Source organism: Varroa destructor, unplaced genomic scaffold (assembly GCF_002443255.2).
Source record: "Varroa destructor unplaced genomic scaffold, Vdes_3.0 BEIS01000004.1, whole genome shotgun sequence".
Taxonomy (NCBI): domain Eukaryota; kingdom Metazoa; phylum Arthropoda; class Arachnida; order Mesostigmata; family Varroidae; genus Varroa; species Varroa destructor.
This window is the reverse complement of record NW_019211457.1, coordinates 42,820,286-42,846,169: the sequence shown is the minus strand read 5'-3', so window position 1 is coordinate 42,846,169 and position 25,884 is coordinate 42,820,286. Positions and strand designations below refer to the sequence as shown.

At 41.3% G+C, this 25,884-nt stretch overlaps 2 protein-coding genes and 1 long non-coding RNA gene across 4 annotated transcripts; 1 reads left to right on the top strand and 2 right to left on the bottom strand.

Moving 5' to 3' along the window:
• Positions 1–6: 6 nt before the first annotated feature.
• Positions 7–10,128, bottom strand: LOC111249152 (uncharacterized). Of its 2 annotated transcripts, none has more exons than XM_022802638.2 (4): positions 9,992–10,128; positions 9,060–9,428; positions 2,225–7,418; positions 7–1,871 (listed from the first exon to the last, which is right to left on the bottom strand). In XM_022802638.2, exons 2-4 carry the CDS (start codon positions 9,129–9,131, stop codon positions 1,195–1,197), a joined length of 5,943 nt encoding a protein of 1,980 aa, XP_022658373.1. In that variant the 5' UTR covers positions 9,132–9,428; positions 9,992–10,128; the 3' UTR covers positions 7–1,194. The 2 variants fall into 2 exon arrangements, with proteins under 2 accessions (XP_022658373.1, XP_086842925.1); XM_086986799.1 differs by having other exon boundaries at positions 7–1,865.
• A 1,124-nt stretch (positions 10,129–11,252) lies between these two features.
• LOC111249153 (uncharacterized) lies at positions 11,253–25,092 on the top strand. Its single transcript, XM_022802642.2, has 7 exons — positions 11,253–11,482; positions 15,524–15,688; positions 19,698–19,824; positions 20,105–20,297; positions 23,169–23,396; positions 23,654–23,890; positions 24,365–25,092. Exons 1-7 carry the CDS (start codon positions 11,253–11,255, stop codon positions 24,583–24,585), a joined length of 1,401 nt encoding a protein of 466 aa, XP_022658377.1. The 3' UTR covers positions 24,586–25,092.
• LOC147756233 (uncharacterized) lies at positions 23,106–24,477 on the bottom strand. The gene is made up of 2 exons (XR_015326186.1): positions 24,341–24,477; positions 23,106–23,919 (listed from the first exon to the last, which is right to left on the bottom strand). It is a non-coding gene; the product is annotated as an uncharacterized LOC147756233 (long non-coding RNA).
• Positions 25,093–25,884: the final 792 nt, after the last annotated feature.

Genomic DNA, 25,884 nt, shown 5'->3' with positions numbered 1-25,884 from the left:
ATATTGTCTCTCTCTTATATATATACGTGTAATAGAGTCACATGTTGTTAGGAGCATATGCCGTGTCCAGTAGCAACAATATTAATCATGGCTTTAGTAAGCAATACAAAAGCATATGCTGATTTCTATCACTATTCCATAGTAACCTTCGTAGGCGTTTGCACTGGATATAACCATAAAACATAAGATTTGTCGTCGTGAATTATTAGGTGAAAATAACTGAAAAATAATGGACAAAAAGGCTCGCCGTTTACAGTAAAATAGAAGTGGACCTATTTCTCCTAAGCACAATAATCGCATATACACAACAATCACGCCCACAATCAGATCACACATTATCAGATAATATACACTGGCCGTTTTGCCCGCACAATTGTATCCCTTTTTTCTCATATATTCACTCCGTTGCAAATCCATCCCACGTATGGTTATTATACGATTTTATATATGAGGTTGATATATATATATATATATCTCGCGTGTATTGTCTCTGTCTTACAGTATTTCCAGGAGCTTAACAGCTAGCGGGCTAGCTATAGCAGCATATACATGAACATGTAGTAGACAGAATTACCCGCCATTTCAACAGGGTGACAAGAATATCTTCGCGCACGTTTTCGGTCATCTGTATTCTACAATGTCCACCTCTCCCTACTTAAATGTCAGAGAGAGGGAGTTGGTAATTTCCGACTCGATAATTTTCTCTTTATTAGCAATTGTAATTGTAGGTTTCGCCATTCCTTTTTTTAACAACTAACTTAACAGGTAGATACAAACATTGGCACACTAACTGACCGCCACGGGTGGCTGTTGCGCCAACTTGTGGAGCAAGCATGTCCTCATTAATCACCATTCGACTCATAGGCCATTCACTGCAGTGTACTTTGTATAACAGCTGTCTTAGCCATTCTACGAACAACATTTGTTTGGTCGATATATCTACTATTGGTTCAATATTTACGATTAGCAATTTTAATACTATTATTACGTCATATTACTGCTTTCACAATGATTATTCTAATTGCCATGAATTTGTCGTCGACGGTGCAAACTCTGCCCGTCGGTCGATCAGTTAGCAGGCCAGACTTTCATGCTTTCCCCATCTAATCTTCTTTGTCTTTCTCTTTCCTTCATCTTATTACTGTAATGTACTTGCTGAATGGATAAATGAATACTTATTTGACTTCATCCCGTTTAGTCTCTAGACATTGGATTGCTTTTTCGCTTACTGCTACTGCCACTACTGCTACTTGCTCCAGAAGCGAAGTTCGTTACTGACTTCTTTCGAGCCATCAGGGCCTCATCGCTCGACATAAGTGCCTTGGCAAACGCGTTATCATTAGACGAGATCAGGCCGCCACAGGCCACCTTGCTTGGGCCACCAGTGGCCATGTTTGCGGAGGCAATTGTTTCCAGCATAGTGGGTACTTCACCAGTGACGAAGCCCTCCTCCGTAGTAAAGAATCCTTCCGGCGCGTCTTGACCTCCTGTTATGGTTGACGTAGCCTGCTGAGGATGGTGGGGCTGAACACTGTGGTCTTCAGCAGCCTGTGTTTGGCTTGTGCCATCGGTTGGTTGCTGCTGAGCCTGTTGCTGTTGTTGCTGCTGATTAGAAATATCGGCGAGATCTTGTTTCGTTGGTGAGTGAACTTCGCGAAGCTTGACTTCGTTCTGGGACAAAAACACTTCGACAACGGCCACCGGGATGTCATCCTGAGGGGCTTGGCCGACACCAGATTCACCATCATCAGGTTGGTCCGGTGAACCAAGTTCCTCTGAGGGTGGACTCTCCTCCTGTGAATCCGTTTCGCTGTCTGCTCCGGCAATGGCACCCATGCGGTCCTCGTTATAGTCTATCTGCAGATCTGTTCCTGAATCATTTATTTGAAGTCATTAATTTCAATCAAGTAAAAATCAGGTAAATCACATGTCAGTGTATTAGGGCAAAAGTAAAATAAGTTTTATCATTATTAGTATTAGCATAAATATCGAGCCTAATTTTCAACTACAAAAATAAGTTCACTGACTTCTAACAATTTCTATTGCTGAAATGTTCTCCACGAAATATACCAAAAATTGTCGAGTTCTCAGTTGTTATTTACATGCATTCATAAGAAACTGACCGCTAAAAGTGATTTTTACAGTTCTTTACTGAAATATTACTAAAGTATACAAACAGTTCTACAGCAAATCAATAAATAATAATGCCAACAGTAACACTAACCTCTGCGTCGTGAGCGCGTGGAGGTTTTGATGAGATCAGTTTTGCGCATACTTTTTTGCTTCTTAGTTAGAGGCTTCTTACTCAGTTTCGGTTGGGGCAATTCGGGTTCTTGTAAAAGCTTTTCCACGGCAGATGTGGCCTCGTCAACAGCTTTCGACTGTATGGGAGCAACAGACACTACAGGCACTGATACGGTGGGTGACGCCAGAATCTTGGCACTGACCGGCTTTCTCATTTGCTGCACAAGTGGTTTTTTAGGAGGCGGCTGTTTGCGCTCAACGGTCGCCTTTGGCAGCTGAGCCTGTATGGGTTGTTTCCTGTGGACAGTCACCAACTGCTGAACAGCAGGATGTTGATCAGCCGCCACTGTCGCTGTGTTTGATGTGCTGGTGGTCGTCGATGAAGGCAAGAGCTTCTCCAGGGCGGGTTTCTGCGCTTGTGGTTGTGCAAACTTTGGTGGGCCTATAGATCGTACAGTCGTCGCCAATGGCCGCGTGAAGATAGTAGGACTTCGGGTGACCAGGATGGGTGTTGAACTTTTCGCGGCATTAGCACCCGGTGTAAATACAATAGTTGTCGGGGGCGGTGGGGAGGGAGTCGCCTGTACGGTTATCTGACGTTGTTGCACGACTGGACGTGGTGGCACCAGGCTTCCTGAGGGGCTAACGGTGCGAACAACCAGTTTGCCACCTGTGGGCAACATTGTAACCGTGCCTTGACGAAGCGTTTGGACAGATCCGGCTTGACTGATGGTTGGCCGCATCGTAATTAACCGGGCTTGACCTTGTGCTGTGGAACCGGTGGGAGCAAGCAGTCGTGGCGCACCGGGACGTGATATAGAGGTAATTATGCGAGGTCCTCGAATAATAGATGGCCGTATTGCGGCTGTTACCACACGCGGAACTGATGTTGTGGATGAACCAGTTATGCTGCTTGTACGCATCACCACTGTATCAGGAGTTACGGAACTGGATGTAGATCCTGCGGTCAAACCAGTCGGGCGAACTGCGCACGGGAACATTTTCACCGAGGGTGGTCTAGCGGTCACCACCTGAACTCGCGGGGTACCGGTCTTTCCTGCTAGCCCTGTTGTTGAAACATTTGCCTGAACAGCAGCTCCGGCTAGACGAATATTGCCAGGTTGACCGGGTGTGCTGACAAGCGGTCGATGAACGACTTTGTTCATAACGATCGTCTTCATAATTCCTGACCCCATTGGCGACCGTAAACCATTAGCTGGTACAGTAATGACCACAGGGCGAGTCGTCCCACTGGTCGAAGTCTGAACCTGTACTGGTAACGACATTGTTACTTGGCTTGTCGGAATTTGTACCTGAAGCGGTTGTGAGGTGACGTTTGAACTAGAACTGGTAGGCTGCACAACGATAGGGGGCGCCACCATTGAAGGAACAACGACGTTTACTGTAGGAGTAGGTGCCTTTTGTGCAATCGCAAAAGGCCTCGCCAAGCCCGACGCCGAAGCCGGAGGTGACATAACTGTCGGTCGCGTGACAACTATAACATCGGGTTTCTTGTTGAACGCCGGGCCGGCTTCATCAAGTGGTGCCTCTGACTCTGTTACAGCGTCATTGGCTTTGCTAGTTATTGCTCCACGTGCAAACAAATCAGAAGAGTCCTCGAAATCGTCCATAACCTTGCGTTTTCTCTCACGTTTTCCTTGCATAATAGTTGGTGCCTCGAACAATGGCACCTTTGGAATTGACCTATCATCCATTTTCTGCTTTTTTGATTGGGGTTCATCGCCACTGTCTTGCGCCGCCTGCCTTGGCGATCCAATGCTTACAGCAATCTGCTGAGTGCGAGGTGGGCTAGCGCCAAGTGGCGTTGGCGGTGCAGAAGACAATTTCTGCTCTAGTTGTCGCAGATGTTCTTCCTCGTCTAAGGTTTCTTCTGCCGTATCTGTATCCGACCCCCGCGAAACCCGAATAGGCTGCTTCTTGGTGACAACTTTAACAGTCACTTTACGTGTCTGACTTTCGGGCACACGGGTGTCCAAGATCCTCTTAGGTGATCCTGATCCCGCTTCAAGCAAAGGAGGCGATCCTGCAAGACTGCCGTCCGCTGAGCGGATTCCTGTACGCAGTGGAGATCCACCAGCGGGAGACTCTAAGATTGTAGAAACGCTTCCTTCTTCAAGCCCATCCTTTTGAGAAAAGCCGGCTGCTTCTATTGTAGATTCATCATTTCGTTTGTCATCTGCCTCGCGTTCGGATCTAGGACGAATCGGAACAGGCAGAGAAACCTTGAGCACGTTCTTTTTTCCTCGGCCCTTCGGAGCCAATTTTTGGGCAAGTCGGGCCTGTTTTTGTTCCTCTGTAAGTGGCGGCCGGCCACGACGCCTCGGAGTAATTGTTTCCTTCTCATTATCAGTAACAGCAGAGTCATCAGTAAGTGATGTGCCGTTAGCAACATTGCCCTTACCTGTTGTATCCGAAAAGGCCGTACCGGATTCATCTTTCGACGGCGAGAATGTCACGTCTGGTTTTCCAGCCATACTTGAGCGTCCGCGTCGTTTTGGAACATCTACGTCCGAACCCGCCGATTCAATAGTAGCTCTATCCATAACAGATTGCTTGTTCTTAGGTGGCCGACCCCGTCTTTTAGGCTGACCTTCAGTACTCACTCTTGGCTCCTCTTCATTAGATGTTGAGGCCAACACTCCAAGGCTGATAGAAGCTGCGATCGCGTGCTTAGGGGGCCTATCAAGCCATTTTGGTATTTCAGTATTGATTAGTGGTACGTCTTTAGCATCCTCTGATGCAGCTTTCGAAGATGGTAGACGTTCGTCTTGCAAAGTTTGAAGGCTCTTTTTAGGAGGCCTACCGCGTTTTTTAGGTGCAATAGCTTCAGGCAAGGACATGTACTCGGCATCCTCGTTTGTTTTATTCTTGTTCACGGCTAATGCGTTTCCGTTCTTCCCAGGCCGTCTTCCACGCCTTTTGGGTGCTTTAGGTTTTGCCAGGGATGGTTCTCTATCGCTGGTGACTTCCGTACTGTTCCGAACTGAAGATTCCAGGCGTTTCTTAGGAGGTCTACCACGTTTTTTGGGTTGCGCAGGCTCATATAGAGCAACCGCATTATCATCTTCCGGCTCAGTGTCGGATAATCCTCCTAAAAATACTCCTAAGCTGATCTTTGAAGGTCTACCGCGTTTTTTAACTACTCGATTTTCAATTTGAGATTCTTTAGTTGTTTTGCGTGGACGACCGATATTTCGCTTTACAAGTTCTGGGTTAGCGCTCTCCATTTGTTCCTCGGCTTTTCTCAATCTGTCGACATCATTTTCTGCGGTAAATTTCTTCGGTCGACCCCTTTTTCCCGGCGTCGTGCGCAGTGTTGCACCTTCGCTACCATCCTTACGATTCAGAAATGGTTCGTTGGCTAATTGAATATTATTATATTCACTAATTCCATGGCTTGCACTGGATGGAGCTTGGTCGTCTGTTGATAATTTAAATGATCGCCCTCGACGGAACGCTCCCTCACCTTCGATTAAATTAATGTCGGGTCTTTTATCATGCCGATTTTCACCTTTTCTTGGCCTCCCTCTTTTGACTGTTCGAACAACGACCTCTGGTTCTTCCCCACGTTCGTCCACTGTCGTATCATAATCTAATCCTTCATAATGTTTACCAATTGATGTTACATATATTTCTTGAGTAGCGTCACTTTCTACAGTAATCTGTGAATCACTAGATAGAAAATCTCTGGTTAACTCTGGTATCTGTTGTCTTGCTGAATGCGTTGTGGTTGCTATTTCGTCGGCGACTTGAATTTCGGGCAAGGTTGTGCTCTTCTTTTTCTTAGGTGGCCGTCCTCTTCTGGGTTTTTCCTTTTCAGGGAAAGCCTGCTTACTTCTTTGAATCTCGTTTTCCATTTCTTCCCGTGCAGCAGCACTTAATTCTTCAATTGCTCTAATATCTTCCAACGCTGCATCATTCGTAGCATCATACGACTCTTTCGCTTTACCTGATCTTCCATATTTGCGCTCTTTTAGAAAACCTGCCGATTTCTCCCAACGAGTTTTACCAATACTGCTCTTCTTTGGTGGCCGACCCCTACGTTTCTTTTCCACTTTTTCTTGTGTTGCTGATTGTCGATGGCGTACCGTTTCCTCCCCGGACATCTCAACCGTTTCTGATTTTCGAGGTGGTCCGCGACGAGGGCCCGGAGTTTCTGCATCCAGACCTATAAGTTCCGATTCAGAAACGCTTAGATCGTCATGTCTCTCCTTTTTTGTATGTGGCAGGTTGCTTCTAGGTAATTCTGCCCCTGTCGTTAAAACGAGCTCTGATTTTCTCGGTCTACCCCTTCCCCGTAAAGCTGGGATTCGAACTTCCTCTAGGGGCAGTTGCTGTCCTTCGTCCCGTTGATCAGAGTCAACAAGCTTTGCCCCAATTGTATCGGTTGCTTCATGAGTCCCCTCTTCGCAAGCTACTTCCAGGTGGGTTTGCTCTACAAAGATCTCAGTTTTTCTTGGGCGGCCCCGACGAATTGCTTTTGGTACAGCACTTGTATCTTTCTCTTTTTCATCATCGCTTAAGCTCTCGCCGTTCAATAATTCCTTAACGACTTCATTTTCGTCATTTTGTTGAACAGTATCTGGTTTCTCAACGAAACCAGTTGCATCTAGCTCAACCTCATGATCACTTCTTGCTGATACGTCATCCCCTGTTTCAGATCTACTACCTGATTCTACCAATTTCTCTGACTCAACTCCTTTGGCATCGTTTTCGGTGGAAACACTAGGACTTGCTCGTTCCCCTTCTATTGTAACAGAAAACCTCGCAGCGTCCACTTTGTCAAGGTTGAAATCGGTATTGGGTTCGGCGTCAATAGCGGCTTTAACGGCGGCGAGATAGCCAGCAAACTGAATTGTGTCTGAAGGCTCCTCAGCCTCTTGGTCGGCCTTAAAGTCCTCTTGGTCTGTGGCCAAAGCTTCGACCGATGCCAAGAAGCTGCGCAGTATCTTTCCGATAGAAATTCTGGCCATTTTTGATGCAGCTCGTGCAGACTTAAATCCAGCGTTCTTTGGAGCACTGGTTTCCGAGTTATTATAAGCCGATTTTCCGTCACCGGTTTTCAGCGGGGTTTTTTCACTCAGCCTTTTGAGGTTAAGGTTCCCACGCGGAGTAAGCTGAATCCGCAGTTTGCTTCTCACTGCAGCAGCCTTCTGGAATGGTTAAACATTGATTCGTCAATTCTTTCGTAACATAAAATCGCTTACAATAACTGTCTGTACAGGAACGATAGTGAATCCGTGGAAACCCATATCGATAAATCATTGGCAGGTAAGAACCGTTTATAGAATGAAAATACATATACAAGTTTAGCAAAGCTACGTTTAGTTAAACTATGTGAAACACAATGAATATGTTGAAACTCTTATTTTACCTTTTTTTTATGATATTTTACTCATATTTTACGTATATATTTAATATATAATATAAGGTAAACCGATATTTAACATACCATTTAACATTTATAATAAGTATATATATATATACTAACGATGCTTACTAATTAATACTAAATGCTGAGTGAAAAGCGCAGTATTTAGTAAAGCTATTCGACGGTAGCATTAGAAGTTAAAATTAGAAAAATTTGATTAGAGTATGCATATATTTTCTGACAAGGTCACTGACACTGGTCTACTAGGGTAGCACACCCGATAAAGGCACAAGTTATTACAATATTCGACCTTTAATATATAAAATTTATTATTTTAAAAATGCATATTCCGCCTATCTCGTTCAATCAATGATTTCACTAATTCTTTTGTTGATCGAACTTTCAATTAAAATAATGCCACGATCATTGGCTGAGAGTATTCAACCATTAAGACCAGATTGTTCTCAGTTTTTATCGTATGATAAACGATGGGATCACATCAAGAAGCATTGTTCACTGCTATTGGAAAATCGATTTCTTATAAGTGATTGCCTTTTCTTTTATATAAAATAAATCTCTCGAGGTCTTACACCTGGCTAAGCGTCGAGTGCGCCACTCCGCCAAAAATGGTCACAGGTAATCGAATTCAAAGGCAGGCTGAAGCAGACCCTATAATCATTGTTGACAACTACTGTCTTATCACAGTTGCTCAAAACGCAACATTTTGCAATTAGAGTTGTTTATTATATCTAGCTCCATTTTGCAAATCAGATCTATGTAGTGTGACGTTCATTTTGCAGTTTCTCCATCGTTAACGCGGCATACCAGCTTGTCAAGGCCGATATGAATCGCACGAATTAATCCTGTAAGTTACTACTGGTTGTTGGCCCATAACAACTGAGGAAGCAAATGAATGTTTAGGTTTCGCCTTATTGGTTATAAAAAAACTATTTGCTCGTAGTTTAAACAGAAGGAATACGCTTTGCAGATTTTCTTGAACAACCAAGAATAACCATTCACCAGGGATGTTATCTATAGGAAGAGTCTGAGAGTTTTGGCGCCATACGTCAACCTATATGAAGGGTAGCTGAGCTCAGCATCGATAGCGATTATTTTCTATGGCCCGTTGGTTTTACAGTAGCTGAACACGGCTCCGCTGACCGCGTCAGGTGTCAACACGCTCCTCAAGCTGTTTTATTGCTTCGAGGCACAGACCAATTTATAGAGCAACTTCGCTAGGCAGTAGTAGACCGAATTAGCTTAACGGACTTAGTACTCTTGGCTGGTTCCTTCAAAATCGGCCAGAAACCTATAGCAGCCACGTGATTTAAACAGAGATCAAGATGACTGATGGAACATATAGGCAGTACACTCTAGACAGAACGGATGATCAGAAGACAGGCGGCAAATCGCTTTTACTAACCAATTTTTCCTCGGTGATACTGTTGTGTCCAGCGCCATTTTCGGCCGGCCCAGTGGCCGCTGAGTCGTCCATTCCTGTCTACTTGCAACCGCACTGCAGCACATTAATGAGAGACGATCCAAAAGGCCACCGTTCGCTTTGTTGCCGCCGTCTGCCCGAACAAGCGGGCAGATATGAGGTCTTTCAGGCGCGTTCCTTTGAAGGTGAAAATATAACTAGCCACGGCATCGCCTATGGTAGGAAGGGCATCTACGTACTCAATTTATGCTTACAGCCACTCGCGCTCACCTGAACTGGTGGCTGGGGGTCTACGGCCGTTTGGCAACACTCAGGGGGCCTCAGAGGGGGCCGCCAACGTTTATATGAATCCTGCGCACAAACACAACCAAACTTGAAAACAACAGAGACAGCGAAAATGGCGCAAATTTTCGAGCCAAAATGGCGGCGAAATCTATGAACCACAAAAGGCACCACATATCGAGCTCGATTAATGATATTGAGCTTATACAAATCTTCTTTTCCGTGTAGCTGATGTGTCGTTGTTTTAAATGATACAAGTATATTATCTATATTTCAATATTCACTGAGTTTTCATTAGTGAGCACAAGTAAATCGCAAAAGATGTCGTTTACCATCCATTGAAATCATTCACATACATTGCATGGAGCCGTATTTCCATGTACTAGCTATTAGCATTGTATTTTTTTGACAAACTATACGCTGCCCCGTTTGTTTGAGAGAAAATCTATTGAACAAATAAAAATCAGTGTAAAAAAAAATAGAATAAGTGCATATAACGTAATTTACATTACGCCATAAGGATCGATCTTTTCTATATGCCCATGGGAATGTCACTGTCCGCTAACGTCAATGTAAGCCCAATTATTATTTTGAGTGGTACGTGCTTACACAATTGGTAGAGGCTATGGTACCTTTGTGGTAGCATTTGGTCGACTGCTGTCCGCTATTTTCCCTTTCCTTCGACTGGAGTCCATTTGTTGTTGACAGGAGTCGAGTTGGGAGATGATACAGTGAGCCAACGGGTAAGTGAACGTCCAACAGCAGCAGCAGCAGCAGCAACTGGGGCAGCGAGCAGTAGAGAGCGCAGGTGAGCATCAGTAACACGCTCATTTAGAGCTGTAGCCGCCGTTCGTTGGTCAGTGAGACTGGCTAGTGCTTGTGCTTCGGCTAGCGCTATGCACCAGAGGGGAGTCGTGTACGGCAGTAGCAGCTCACTCTATTGACATTCTGTAGGTCGGGGAGCCATTCGTACAAAGTTGTAGTGGCAAGCGTTTCTGTCTTTTGTGACTGCCGAGGATGAAGGTTGATTTCGGCGTACCCTATCATTTATTGAAGATGCAGCAGCTAGTTAATCTCTCAGAGTCCGTATAGCAACAGTGTGTCTCAAGTAGCTTGGCGCTGTGGAAGTTGGAGCTGGACTCACGATCTGCGTGAGCTGAGTCTGCGCTTTCAGTCTCCGTCGTGCGTTTTTGTGTGTACGTGTGGCTGGATTGACCATTCAGCGTTCGCTAGTGCTGATATCGCTTTTTCATCGCAAGAAGAGTGTTTCCGGCAACAACGACGAACAGCCTTGCATGCTTTGCACAACCCTGCAACACCATATTGGAATTAACTTGACTTACCTTTGATGGTGATGAAGATGCCAAAATAAACGTGGTTATTCGAAATAGCAGTGGGTGCTGTAAGCTGTCATATGCTCTCGCTTTTTTGAAAAATAGTAATATTTATCTCTTCAAATTGTGGTCGCACCCATTGTCACGCGCTGTGGATAGCGTCAGTATTCTATATATCCAGAGTCAATTTTCAGCTAGAACCAGAGTTTTGTGCCAAAGGAAAAAAGGTGTCGTTATTACGTATGCGTGTATATGGGTGTATCACTCGTCTGTGAATGTGTAACATTCCTCATATCATCATGGGCTCTTGTTGTGTTATTAACTTTGTTTTTTGATCGTGTTTTACTAGCTGTTAGCTAGGCAGCGATTTCCGCTAATTCGCGCAATTGGTGTACTATCTGAATGCTGCAACAGTGGTTAACAAGCCAGAACACTGGTCGTGTATAAAATGTGTCTTAATGTCAAGCTTGTACACTTCTAGCTGATGAGGGGCTAACTGCGGGTAATTTTCTAACGGAGTAAAAATTGAGCTGCGAAAAGAGCATCAAAAAATAGGAAGATGCCACCCTCGTCAGCGGCGGCAGCAGCAGCGACGGGTAGTAGCGCTGGGAGCGGTGGGGGCAGTAACGCGGTGCAGTCGGAATCCGGAGATGGCATGTTCCCTCCATCATATTCAGAAGCAACGGGCCAACACGCGTCGCTTGGGGGTGGACTGACGTTTGTTGATTTTTTGCCAAAGTGCCTGAGCTCCGGAGGCGTATTCTCGCAACCGGCCTTCGAGCCGTTCAGGTATTTCATATCTGCACAAACCACACCAAAATGACCCACAAATATTGAGAATACTAGGTAGCTAGTAGGAGATGGCTGGAATGAAAAGAATCGTTTAGATAAATAATAATTTAAGTATTTTTGATAATGTAATAACGAAACGTTTGCCTACGAAACCTTGGGATACGTAAGGTGGTCAAAGTTCGAGACCGGGTGTAGACACATACTTCGCTTTGACGGCTGGAAAAGGCCGCCGCCCGCCTTAAGCAATGTCTAGAGATAGTACTTGACGTAAAACAGATAAATACAGGTAATATGAATCGCGGCAGCAAAATAAAAAGCACATTTTATCTGTCTGTTGCATATATGTTGTATATGTAAGTTGAAACCTGTAAAGGCTAAAAATAAGGTTCCGATTTTAACTTTGAGCAAATAAAATTGGTTTTTGTTATTTGTATCAGCAAACAATAATTCTAAGCTATTACTCACTTAGAACTGCCATAATAGTAATATTCATAATAGTATTTCCTTTCATTCCTTGTGTAAAATTCGGCGGCTTGCAATTTTTCGCCGTAACTTAAGAAGATGGACATACAATTTAAAAAAACAAACAAATAAAGAGTAATGATAAAGCAGAATTGATAATAAATAGTTGCTAGGTGATAATACATGTGTCTTAATGACTCGCTCGGTGCAATCTTTCTCTTTCGCCTGAATTAACATTTTGGGTCATTGATCGAACGAAATTGACAAGCAAAAGATCCTCCGGAAGCCGACACTGCTCAAAATTTCCCATACAGTGTGACCGAAATTCTCTGGCTGATGAGTTACGGAAACATCAGCATTCACTTTCGTTGAATATCGCATGTATAGTGTGATAAATAGACGTAGTATTACGTAGATTATATTATGGCTAAAAACGTATGTTTGGAGTGCAGAACATTTGAACTTTACTCGCATACCCTTCTATCACGACATCATGCTTCAGCACGACTTAATGAAAAACAGCAGAACGACCAAGCAGAGTAGGCTTATTAAAAACATCGCTGAGGTGTCGCTCCAACACGATTTTTGCGGTTCTATGGGCGGATAATCAGCAGATATCTGGGTGATATCGTTTTTTATACGTTATAACGATAGTTTTCAGAAATATCCGAGTATCCGATACCACGAAGTTCAATGGTATACTTCACGATTTTTTTTGTATGGTCTTGTCTCTTTTGAATTGGATCAATTAAGTTCTCTGTCCCTTACCTAGTTTCGATTTGACGCTATTCAGATTATCTGCATGTATAATTATAAAGCTTGATATATTTTCATAGCTTGTATTCTAGCAGAAGTTTGTATCTTCGTTTTCCGTTGTAATTAAAACAAGTCGGTAATATCGTTGCACTATAGAAAGCAACGCCAAATGGTTAAACTCCGAGCAGTTGTGCATCTTCATTGCAACCCATACGTAAACAAACGTTTGATTAGAAACGATCTTTTAGGGGGACTTCGATGTAATTGGCTAAACTTTCCTTTTATTACAGAATACCGGTGGCAGTCTCTCTACGGTTTGACCGTCATTGGCTGAACATTTTGTGAAAAGAACTTCTCCACACCATATGATAAGCACTGATGTCACAAACGACATGGTGTCTGTTATGTATTTCTCCAATGCTGAGTGGAAATTTTTATCTTTTTAGGGAAAGGGATAGGGTGGGGAAAAGGGGGGCAATAGAATTTAATAATTTTTCTTTATTTATTTACATATGTGGTTTGTATATGTCTCTCAAAATGTAAAATAGGGTGAATAAGATTTACTAGCTTGTCGGAAACCTTGACATTGCTATGAGGATGGTGATTAGTGAAATGTTTTCCGCCGTACTTATATGTGTACCTTCTATGGCAGTTTCTCAAAGTAATGTTTACTCGCCATAGTGAAAGAGTTTTTGCTCGCTTTGTTGTTTAGACATAAGCTAGTTAGGTCGTATAAATCAGCACACTTACCCTCATGCTGTCTTATGTACTTGTATTAGCTTGACTTAGCCGTCTTTTTTAAAAAGATAGACTAGCTATTGTCAACAGAATAAGTGGAGCAACATACGTTATTACGACTGAGATTGTTACGAAAAATATAATAGATACTAGTCCGTGTTGACGACGGGATATACTAGTTACGCTCTTCGCCGTTCGATGTGACACACGATGAAATTCTTTATACCAGTTGATAGTCAACCAATCAGGCCAGATATTGTTGGAACCATCTTTTTTATTTTTTTTTCTTTTTTATTTTTTTAAAATTTTTTTCTTTTTTATTTATTTTTTTTCAGGTTAGGTTTATAATACCTATGTAAAAAATTGAAGTATTGTCTTGGAGTTGAACGACTCGTGCTTCCAGGCTAGTTTAAATAAATATTTCGCCGAATTTTACGTTTGGCACTGTGCGTGTGTGTGTGTGGCATTATATCAGATCTTCAATCTAATCTTCTCCGTTGAAATGCAGTGCAGGGAAGCTTCACTACATTTGTTGGCTAGTGAGTGATCGCCTGCAAAGCGTTTCAAGTCAAGCCAACGATAATTTGAGGAGCATTAGGTCATTGTTCTGCTGATTTGGACGGTTTCCACCTTTGCAGTCTAACATGGAATATCCGGGACGATACGAAAGATTCAGGTGTTTTCATTCAAGTGAGCTATGTTCGATACCAATATGTTTAGCTAGTCATTTAAATAAGCCTGTATAACTTTTAGTGAGGAAGGGCGTCAGTTTTTAAAAAGAATAAAATAGCTATTAATAAAGGCCCCGTTTTTCCTTTATCGCTAAGGTCTAGATTCGAAATATGTACTCACTTTAATCCCCCTGAGTTTTAATTTAACATAAAAATTTTTAACAGTTTTCTTTATCACACATGAGGCGTGTAACGCATGTCATCTAGAAGACAAGCTAGTTGATTATGGCTCTAACAAGTACCCTAATCTCTAACTATATCAACCATAAGTGTTTTACTTAGGCTGCTGCCAATATATGTTTCCCTTCAATATTGTTCAATATTGATCAAGATTACCATCATGTTAGATTTTTATATCTTAATATAATAGAGTTCAACTTGTTTATTAAAGTAGTGCAAAGCTGCTTTGTATTTTTAAGATAATGGATCAAGTATCACCTTGAAGCATATAGCAACGGCGGCAAAAGTATATCCCAATGATAAACAAATACCTTTTATTAAACAGTTTCTTTTAATAAAAACAGACATTTCTTCATATAATGTTTAAATATGTGAAATCAAGGGATTTTATACATTTATGTCATTTATTTTATCGATATGCGCAAAGTAGCGAAATTAGTAGAAAATTGTTTTTTTCAGGAGTTTTACGGTTTCATTCTAAGGCTTTGCGTATCCGTGTATCGCGATTTTTTTACCCAAATTGTTTGGAAATCAGACTTTAAGAATAGCCTGGATTAATACTCAGTTCTTTGTTTGTTATTCAAAAATATTCAAATATATTGTAATGCAAAGTAATATGTAGGCAAGTGTCTATATGTCATGTAGATATAAAAATGTTTATCCTAAGGATTTTCATCAAGCAAAGCTTCTACAAGCAGCGTGCTCATAGGGCGACCGCCTATCTCGCTTAGCTTGTGCAACCGTTCCTTTCCAACAAAAATCCTTAAAAACAAAAAGGAAGTCATTAAAAGTGTTAATCAAGAATCGCCTGGAGAATGAGGCAAGGCAAATAGACAATCGTTTCATTATTATATAATGCGATTCGCTGAAAACAATAACACCAATTATGATAACTTTATAAATTCACTGTTAACAGAATTTCAGGCGAAAACCTTGATAAGTATATGAAAAACCAGACATTTAAAGGCCGAGTATATGGGAGCTGTTGAGTACGAACGCGCAATACTGGCGATTTCTATTATGTTACTCCTCGACTTTTTACTTTCTGTATAAACAAGAAAGTAAATGTGATTGTCCAGTAATCAGGGGTCATTAATTTGCTTCCTTTCATACATTGCTATTGAGGATTGCCACGAATGTATATTAAGTAGCATTTTTTTCCCTTTCACAGGTACCTGGTATACCGCGCAAACGAATGGCTCCGAGAGCACTCCGAATGGGAGGTAAAAACCTGTGAATCCGTTGAGTTCAAGACCAATTCTGAAGTGATCAACACTGAGCGAATGACGTATTTTGAGTTTGGCGAGCAAAGTACCCGTTACGTAAGATCGCTTAGGTGAGCAAAGGTTCGGCACTAAGCGCACATTGCCCACATGTAGTCGGTAGAACCTTAATTTCAGTCATGCTGAATCAGAAGCAACTATGATGGTAAAGCGGTAACCAGTTCACTGAGGAATAGCGAAGATGAGCATCTAGATGCCTGCGGAAACATATTCCCTCTCTTACTCCCTATAGAGTAGAATCCGAAAAATGGCCCTATGGTTTCAGTCCTGAATGACCTGCTTTGCTAATGCGTGTAAACGTAATGTAAAAAATCAATCATTTTGACGTTCAGACATGCTCCATAGGAATACTTACTCGACTTTCAATCATGTTTTTTTCTACAGCAGGCCCTTCCGATAGAACCTTTTCATGGTTCTAATTGCGTGTTAATTGAACAGTCGTGTACGCAGAGGTTTTTACAACAAGGATCAGTGTAGCTGTACCGCGCGAAAAAAAAGCCGTTGCTTCTTCTTGCGAAATGTTTGTAAATATAACTATAAAATTTTGTACTTGTCTAGAAAATGGTCAAGATTAGACTCTAATAGAACTATTTGTGTATATGCGATTATTTGTTGTATTATGTGTACTTACTCCTCAAATTATATGCGTATTTGTATTGGTGTTTCTGACAGATGATACTGTCTCATGAAAAAAAAGCTCAGTTAACTACTTACTAATGTAAATCAAAGGTGGTTTTACGTGAAACAAGTGTGAAAAGCACATTCTGTAAATCGCGTTAAGCTTAACTGAATTTTAAGTGCTTTAATTGCACTCCACAACTACGACGTGTGGTGTGCGCCAAAATGTTTTGTTTTCTGGTTTTCATTATTTATTTGCAAAGTATGATCTCTCCTAGGGCTTGCCGTATACTAGATAACTTTAACCAGCGCCCAGTAAAGTGCACCATCAAATAGACAAAAAAACCTTTTTTCTTTCAACTGGTGCCGTCGTTGATAACAGGTCATAGCGTATCTTTCTCCTTCGTATTCCTTGCTGACATTTATTGTGTGCGAATATGGTCTCGTCGTGTGGTTGAGTGAGGTTAGGTTTCTGTAGATGACTGACCTGGATCGCCTTACATGCTGTGGTTAAGTTGAGCCTGCTCCAAAAAATTATGCCTATTAGGTACATGCGTATGCCCGCAGTGTTGGCAACGATTCTGCTACGGAAGGTCCGTGCTAGCTTTTGTTTGTTGAACCCAGAGTTCTAGTTGTCGTATTGACATTCGAATTCACTTAGTGTTAATCAACTACTTAACGCTGTATGGGCACGTCGTTGTAAGCATTTCGAATACTGTTGATTACTACCACCTTGGGTACGGCTATTTTTGCTTGCTTTCAGTTTGCACTAGTCCCACATGTAGTAGTAACATGCTAGCGGATGACGTACACGCGTCGATGTGAAATAATGATGCAAAAATGCGCAGATTACGGCTGCTGCGTGTAAATATGATTCTTGTCAGCCTCACCGGTGAATGCTTACAGCGACGCTCGCGTAAACAATTGCACAGGCTCGTATAAATGACAGAAATATACAGTATAAATGTGAGCAGTATCGGTTGATTAAACTAGTTCCGTCTATATATATGCATATTTTACTTCTGTATCCGTTTGATTCCTATTGTACGGTTAACTATAAGGCCGTCTATTAGACGGTACCATTTAGCTAGCCTGACAGTCAGCCATAGCAGACAGCCATCTGTGAACTTTATCAGCATTTGGCCAATTCAAATGCAGCCTAAGAGTAATCTAAGATCCAAAGATCTAATCATCGTGGGTCACAAGACGGACTGACTTGTTTTCAATACTCCTAATCATGACACCAAGACGTACATCAACAATATGTACACACAATATAGTTAGACTGTCATATAGAATATTGATTGAAGATTTCGCTAAGTAGCGGGATAGGTATTAGGGGTTAGGGATAATCTTTTCGCTTTTGACTAATTGAATAGTTGATTGAGTAGATTACAGAATCCGATTTTTCCTTCCTTTGATGGTTTATATCATTATTATACAACTATGTCTAATCATTATATAACAATGTGTTTACCATGCAGTTTAACTCCGTTTGCTATTGATCCGAATATATCGTTAATCGGTTTTCCATTAAAAAATCTAACTTTCACTGATTTTGAATGTCAGTAGTTCTTTAAGACATGACGATCCTTCATCGCACAGAATGGTCAGATGCTGCGATCGATTTCACACTTTTTAAAAAGCTTTTTTTGAGCAGGTTATGGTGTTCGAAAATGTAAAAGAATCACTTAAGGGGCGCGGTTTACGTCAGCGTTGAAGCAGTATTAGATTAGTTCATGAAATTATACAATAGAGTTGTACTCTTATCGTGCTCAACGTCACCGTTTGATATAAAGCACGAATCCTAAAAAGCCGCATTATGGGCGCACTAATGGTCAGTGTTTTAGATATCAGGTAGAAGGATTTCGTTTTTGCTATATTTTCCTTTTTATTAAAAACAATTTATTTTATTGACATCAGATTTTCATCACAGAGATGAAAAAAGTCGTAAGACACCTGCTGCTGACAGTTAGGGTGGTATATTTTTTGTCCGCAATCAGTTTACGATAAACGAAAAATTATCGGTTATGGTTACATAGGAAAGCAATGGTATATTAAAATACAAACGAGTTTGGCCTATTAGGAAATTGAAAGGATGAAATTTAGCTGCGTTTCCTTCCTACATATGTCTTTATTATTGCTTTGAAATGACAACCTAAATTTGCGCCATTCGTTTCATTGATGTTTTCAAACGACAGCCCAAAATTAAAACGCTAATATAAGATATCCAGAGGCTACAACGGAGCTGGTAAAGGGTAAAAGTGGCGCCTTTATTTGATTTCGCCTTGCGCCGCTTTCTTCCGATGATAGGCATTGTGGCTCTCTGAGCAGCTGCCGCAAGCCCCCCGAACAGACGCTTTCTTTGGAAACGAACAGAGTAGTAATATTTATATATTCCGATTATGGGAGTTTTTCCCTGGTAGGCGTCACGTTTACTTTGTATTATGCTTGATTGCTGGGTCCACAAACGCGCGAAATGGCCTTCATTGTAGTATGCATGTAGGCACATGTCGCAATTAGCAAAGTGTTGCAAGTATTCACGAACTCCAAGTCAGCTTTTTCTTCTCTATACAATAGTGCGATATTCGGTAAACAGCTTAAGAGGCGAAGTGAAAGTATGAGAATACCAAGGGCTCGAGCTGCCATGGAAACGCCGAGAGCAACTCTTGTTCTGGAAGTGCGGGTTTCAAACATGGATTGGTCAACTTCTACAGTCGGTTACCGAGAATTCATACCTGAATTTACTGTTATAGCTGCCATAGCAACGAGCTTCCGACGGGAGTTTCCGCCTTTCGGGTGATACGCCCATTCATCTAACGTTTGGACCGTGCTGACATAACGGGGGCTGGTATTCTGGTTGCAGTTGACGCGGCATACCGAAATTGTGTTTGGGAGCATTGCGTTCGGAAATCAGCTGCTCGACTGGCCTGAGTTCTTTTAACGAGAAACGATCTGCGACCTTATTTCTGAATGATGGGTTTCTATTACCTTAAGGCCGTACCTTTTTTTGTAACTTTATTGTAGCTTTTTGGAGGTATCCTTTGACTTTTTCGGACGAAATAGTCCTCCGGCCATTTTTGTTGAGCTATCTCTTCAGTGATTTGCTGATATCAATCCCGAAGTTCCCTGCTTCAGTCGCCCTGCACTGGGGGGCTTTCATCAAACTGTATACAATTTCGTCCATTTCGCAATACAAACACCAATTGACAATATGCCGACTGTAGTCTCGTCTTTCAACGTTGCAAGACTGGTGCTGCCGAGCTCTGTGCACTGTATCCTAAATATTCGAGATTAATTATTCTGACAATTACTTGTTTGATTACTTAGATTCACTTTTAATGCAAAAATATAAGCAAAACCAAGCAATTCTACCGACCGAATTTTTGCTGCGCTGTCTAATAACCAACAATGTGTATAATAATAATAATGTGTATCCTACAGAATGTGGCTAGTCCCACGAACGGATACATCGCGGCCTCCTCAACAAATCGACTATGCCGACCTGATTCCGCAGCAAACGGGCCATGCTGGACTCTTTGGGATGCCAACATTCGAGAGTCTTCATCAGGTAAAAGGATACGATAGCCTTTTAAAACGATTAGCTTAAAAACGGTTTCATATCTATCTTTGTCTTATGCGAATAAACTAGTTAGTCTGTGCATGGTACGTGCCTAGTATGAGCATTTCGCAACACACAGGTTAGATTAGCCAGTTATCATGAAGAACTGCGTCACACTGTGTTCCAAGTAAAAAAAAACAACTGTAAAAAGTTTTTATATGTTTAATAGTTTCTCCGGGCCATTGAAATCAGACTGCATCATTAAGTTGAAGTATAATTGTCCTTCTAGGTATTGGAGCGATATAACTACTCTAGCCGAGGAAAACCTCCACAGGGTCGTGTAATTACGGTGGAAACACAAGAAATGAAAATCCCGACATACTCATCATTCGACCCTGATCGGACATATTGGTGTGAACACGGTGGTCGTACCAAACATTACGTATTTCTTGTACGGGTCTTCTTTGAACTCCAGCCTGGTGGTAGGTTCAATGTTTGTTGTCTTGTTCTCATCAATTCTCAAAAGCATTTAAACATTCAGCGTTTTTTTTTTTGCGGCATACGATAAATATACACAGCAGGCTATATTGTATTCAGTGTCATTAACTTCATTTAAGCTACATTTAAACCAGAATACTGTCATAGATAGTTAATTAGTATATTAAAGTTCTACCTTAGTGGCTTGTCCTGTCTCATGCACACATCCTTTTTGATAATCGACGAGACCACATACCGTAGAAGTTATTACAGTTTGTAATGTATCTATTATTTATTTCTCTGACTGCGCTTTGCCTACTTTTACTGAAAAAAGAAAAACAAAAAAGGTGCCGGCATTTAATATCCGGTTTCCGACGTGCCGCTGCCCCTTTTTTTTGTCTAAATCCATCCGTATTCATAGATATTTTCTTGCTTTTGAAACTTTCAGACCGTTCTTGGGGGGTTAGATACTCTCTTACCCGCCATTTTTCTCATTTTTGTGCTAGGGTTCTGATAGGGTTCTGATATTTTTTCGCTGCGAGTAGGCCACTGATAAGCACTCACTGCCTTTTCTATGTGCGTTACGAGGAATGCCGACTGCCGAGTGCCCAGGGGATTTAGTGTTTACGGCGCCGTGCGTATGCTTGCATTATTACATGAGTGAGTTGTTGTCAGTTCTTCACGTGTGGGGTGATCTCTTCACAGACGCCAGACCATGTCTATTTCCATTCTAGTGGGCGTTATCAAAGCACCACACTAGTTACCTCCGTGTCCAAATCGACATTAGTTGCCGCCTTATATTGGATAAAATTTCGTTATACCGCTAAAATGTTCTTATCTGTTATCAATAAAAGGGTAATCGTGTGTAAACTGGGAGAGGCTGCAATAGGGATAGCCATACGCTGTATCTTCGTTGTGTGCGAATTTTATCCCGTACAAAGCTACCATCATTGCTGCCCTCGCCATAGACTCATAACAGAAGTTGCAGAAGCTAATGAAGGCTAAAATAGGTAATACGATAGAGACATGGAAGCGGTGCACTGAAAGATACTTTATCTCTGTGACGATAAGACATACTATCCGTCGACTATGGTTGTCGTTGAGGTGGTTAGTATATCAGCGGTTTAGGAGATTTGCATTCTAAATATACACATTATGTTCTAGTTATACGTTCTTTGTTTCACATGTACATAACCATGAACCCAATACCTCTTCGGCACCTATTTAGAAGGCAGACCAAACAGGGTGTATCTATTGCTGTGGTAAAAGTGCCAGCGGAGGGTGGAGTAAGCAAGTGCAAAATCTCGGTCGGACCAGATGTGGTGAGGAGTGCGAGGTTTTCTGGTTATCAGGATGACGTCCTTGAAAGTACATCGTGTCGTGGTTTAGAGAAACTGCGAAGGAGAGTGGAAGAGAGATTAGATATAAAACAGACACTAAAAAAGGAACAGAAATAGGATAGGCCTCACTGAAATGGAGTTCAGCCGAGAAACATCAACCACTAAAAGCGGGTTAGAAGGTATAGGGCGGATAGACCTTAGACCTGGTCATTGGGCAAGGCAGGTCCGCATAGGTTAAGGGGTTAGGGCTTTTTAAGATTTTGCACTTCCGGACGTTCGTATGTGCTCGCCTCAGTATGGGGAATTTAAATAGCTGCAGAAACAGAAGATATGGCAGGTACATAGAACCGCACAATAGGCAAAATGGTCGGCATATGTTGATAACGTTTTATCAAAAGAGGTCAGCAACTTTTGAAAAGAGTTATGTAGACTTATGTAGGCCTCGCACGTTCCGTGACTCGGTGATGGTTATCTCGTAAACTGAATTGACGAGAGCAGGACAGAAAACTGTGATATCTTAGTTATTAAACTTGCTATTAACTCTTAATTTATTTGCAATGTTTACACGATATTACTACTATGATTATCACTGTGAACAGAGAGGACGATATGGAAGTTAATAATAATATATAAATGTGTGCAATATGTTTACATGCATACACTGGGAGTAGCATAAATGTTATAAAATATACTTTAATTAAAAATCTCGGCCGAAATGGATCTTTATTATTAGTTATCATATTACCGTTACCATAATGTCATGCTGGTTAATAGGGTGTGGCCTACCAGCTTAGTTGGTTTTAAGGTCGTGGGGATGAGGCCATGGTTCAAACTTAATCCCTGAGTGAACAAAGTCTTTTTACCAAACTTGAAAGTACGATAGATCTCTTATGTGCGTTTGTTTTATGTTTATCTTTTGTTATCATCATTTTCCATTTTTAATCATGTTTCTTCTGGAAAATAGCTTTAACGTCCGATGATGCTGGAGCTAACCATTGACTATTATCATACATTTCCAACAACCCATTAACCTGAACAGGTGCGGGTGTAGATCCATAGCAAAACCATTGCTAGAATGTATTTCATCATTTAATAAATTTAGTTATATTACTCAATAGTGTGTACATGTTTTTCCATAAAAATAATATATTAATAACACTGCTATACATTGTATTACTGATTTAGATCAAAATGAATTTGAAACACCCTTGGATTTCGACTGCAGATCCAAGGGGGTTATTAATTCCATGGCCTAAACATTTTAGGTAAAAATGCCAAATGTAAATGAAAATGTTAGGATCTAATGCACTGAGTTGATGGCAAATATGTTACTTTTTACTTTTCTATACTGTAAGCATATTACGACAATTAGTTCATTTTTGTCGAATTTATTTTAAACATGTTATATGTTGTAAAAAATATAGAAATTGCATTTAAAGAAAACAAAAAGGTGAAATAAGGAAAACATAAAAATAAGGGTTTATAGATGTAGTCTTCTGACCGTGATTTTTTTATTATAATTTGCAATTCGTGCAGGTTATGGTATCCCAGAAGAAATCGGTGTAGCAGATTTTGTACCGCAAAGTCTCTCATCAGGTGGACTTTTCTCTACTCCACAGTTTGAAGCGTTTTCGTCTGTCGTGGAACGCGCATCAACTTGGTGTTCACAACAAATCGCGTTGCGGTTTTGCAATGCTCAGTCGATCGAGATTAAGCTGAAATCTGGACGAGCAGTTGTTGACACGCAGAGAATGTGTTATACAGGTGAGTAAGGGTTTCTGTAGGCCGACAGAAATTCCATGCTGAATGTTAAAATTGCAAAGCTTCCTGTGATACCATTTTGCGATATTTTTGAGCATTTTTGAGACGAGCATTGATATACAGAAATTCTCCCTGTGAAAATATAATTGATCGATGAGCACGTTAAGTCTTTATTGCAACTTTGTGTTATCTAATCATCTACTTTTCGTATTCTCTTAGAGAAATTACAAATGTGGTCAATGAAAACTTTTTCATTGCAGAACATGCGGAACGAAGTACCTTCTATGTTCGAATTCTTCGTATTGCGTATGCGAAAAGCCCGCGGTCAACGGCCTCATTAGAGGGATTGCCCCCACCGTGCGGGCCCCTTAGCCCTCCGTTGCAACTTCGCTGCAAGACATTCGTACCGGCCCAGTTAACGAGGGGATTCCTTGTGCCCGAATTCGAGAGCCTTTCCGCTACAAAACGTCGAGTCGAGGCCTGGATATCGGCAACATGTATTATGCCTTCCTTTTTATCTACATATCTTCAAGAAAGATAGATCAGATTATATTTTTGGTACATTTTCTTCTTTTCTCCGCTTCTTTTTGTTACCGATTAAAGCCTCGCCTTAGATGCGAATATACCACGGCCCAAATAATTCTATGAAACACTACGACCGACTAATTGACGCTAAGTTCCGTTCTCATTCGTAAATGCATTAGATCTTGCACTACTTATATCTATAAGAGATCAATGATAATTATTTGAAGTATGCACCTACTCTGCATTAGACGTGTTATCTAGACGGGGTGAAAGGCGAGAGGCGGTAACGACTGCCGTTATACATGCAGGGCGACGTGAATACTCAAATGCAAAAACGCCTAATCTACTAATACAAACTATCTGACGTTCTATTTCCGCAGGGTGTTAATTTTACACGAATATTATTCCAAAGTAATGCCTACTTCCCACTTCGTTGAAAATTGCAGGCGCTCGAGTGCTCAGCTCGGAAACCGTTGCAATGCGCTTGTACACTGGCGGCGAAGCACAGCCAGGTGTGGAATCGTCCTTTTCGTACAATGCTTCACGAAACGAGTATTGGATATATGTGATACGAGTGTACCTTGACGGAGTGTATAGCGAGCCACCATCCGATATGTTGCCTGACCTGCCCAATGTTCAAGAGGTTGGTTGCTGCTCCGTCCAGTAAGACAGAAACATCGAATAAAGCAGAATGGCAAAGTGTTCTTTACGCTGACACCCAATCAAATCAGGCAGACTATCAGAATATACGTATGCAATTACAATAAATCCACTAAAAGCAACAGCAACGCCATTGACTTCAACTGGCTCAGCAGCGCGATATGCAAGGAAAGCTAAAACTGTTTTGAACGATGAGGCCACCTTTGCCACCGAAGGTTATGAAGAGGCAAAATTACGTACATGGTGGTGGTACGACTACATACATTATTTGTGATCGTTTGAGCGCGCGTATGTAAGAATGTATTTGGCCATGCAGGAATTCGTAGCCACCTCCAACAAAAAAAACTAACTCGTGGATTTAAAAGAACCTGAATCAGCGTATAACAAGAGAGGATGCAAGCTTGAATTAAACTAATAGAAACTTATATTGCGTTTCGACTAATAGTGGCCGTTGGACTGTGTATGTTTATCACGGAGAACATGATAACAATAAACAATGGGAGCGGCGCTAGAATGTTCGGTTATATTTTTGTCTACGAAAAAACAATTAAGGATTGATATTCTCACGCCCATCAATAATACAAAGCGTTGCTCTGTCGTGATGTGTTTTTTGGAGGGTGGTCAACGTCTGATATTTATTTATCGAACATGGTTTTCACTTCATAGGTCATATACTTGCACCTCAAGGGACCACATCACATGTTTGTGCACGGCCTGAGTAACCTGCTGTTGCACGGCATATTTGCCACTCACAAAACTCGCAGATCCAAGCAGTTTGTTTCGTAATGAAGCTCGCGCTACTTGAAGTAAATATGAAATGTAGATATTATATATACAAAATGTTATTTGCATAAGGCCGTATAATGACCGTTGTGAGTCAAATCGCTGTAAAACAAACCACTTAGGATATTTTCTCTTGATAATCACCTGATTAGATAAAGGGCAATACTCTGGTTTAGAGCTATGGTAATAATTCAGTAAATAACAGTCATCTGCTATTAATTGGTACCCTTGAGATATATATTACAGTTAGAAGCAGAAATAGTTCATTATGATACGGTTTAATTCTTGTCTGTATTGTACGAAGAAACGAGTTGACCCCATGTTGCTCACGACTGCCTATTATAGCATGCCACTGACTTAAAAAACAATTTGAAAGTAGTTCCTCATTGCGTTACTGTCATTGGTGTTGCGACGACGAGTGAAGAACGATCATGCAAATATATATATATATATATATATATATATATATATATATATATATATAGTGTAAATAGTGTACCTTGCTAAATACCTACAGAAAGAA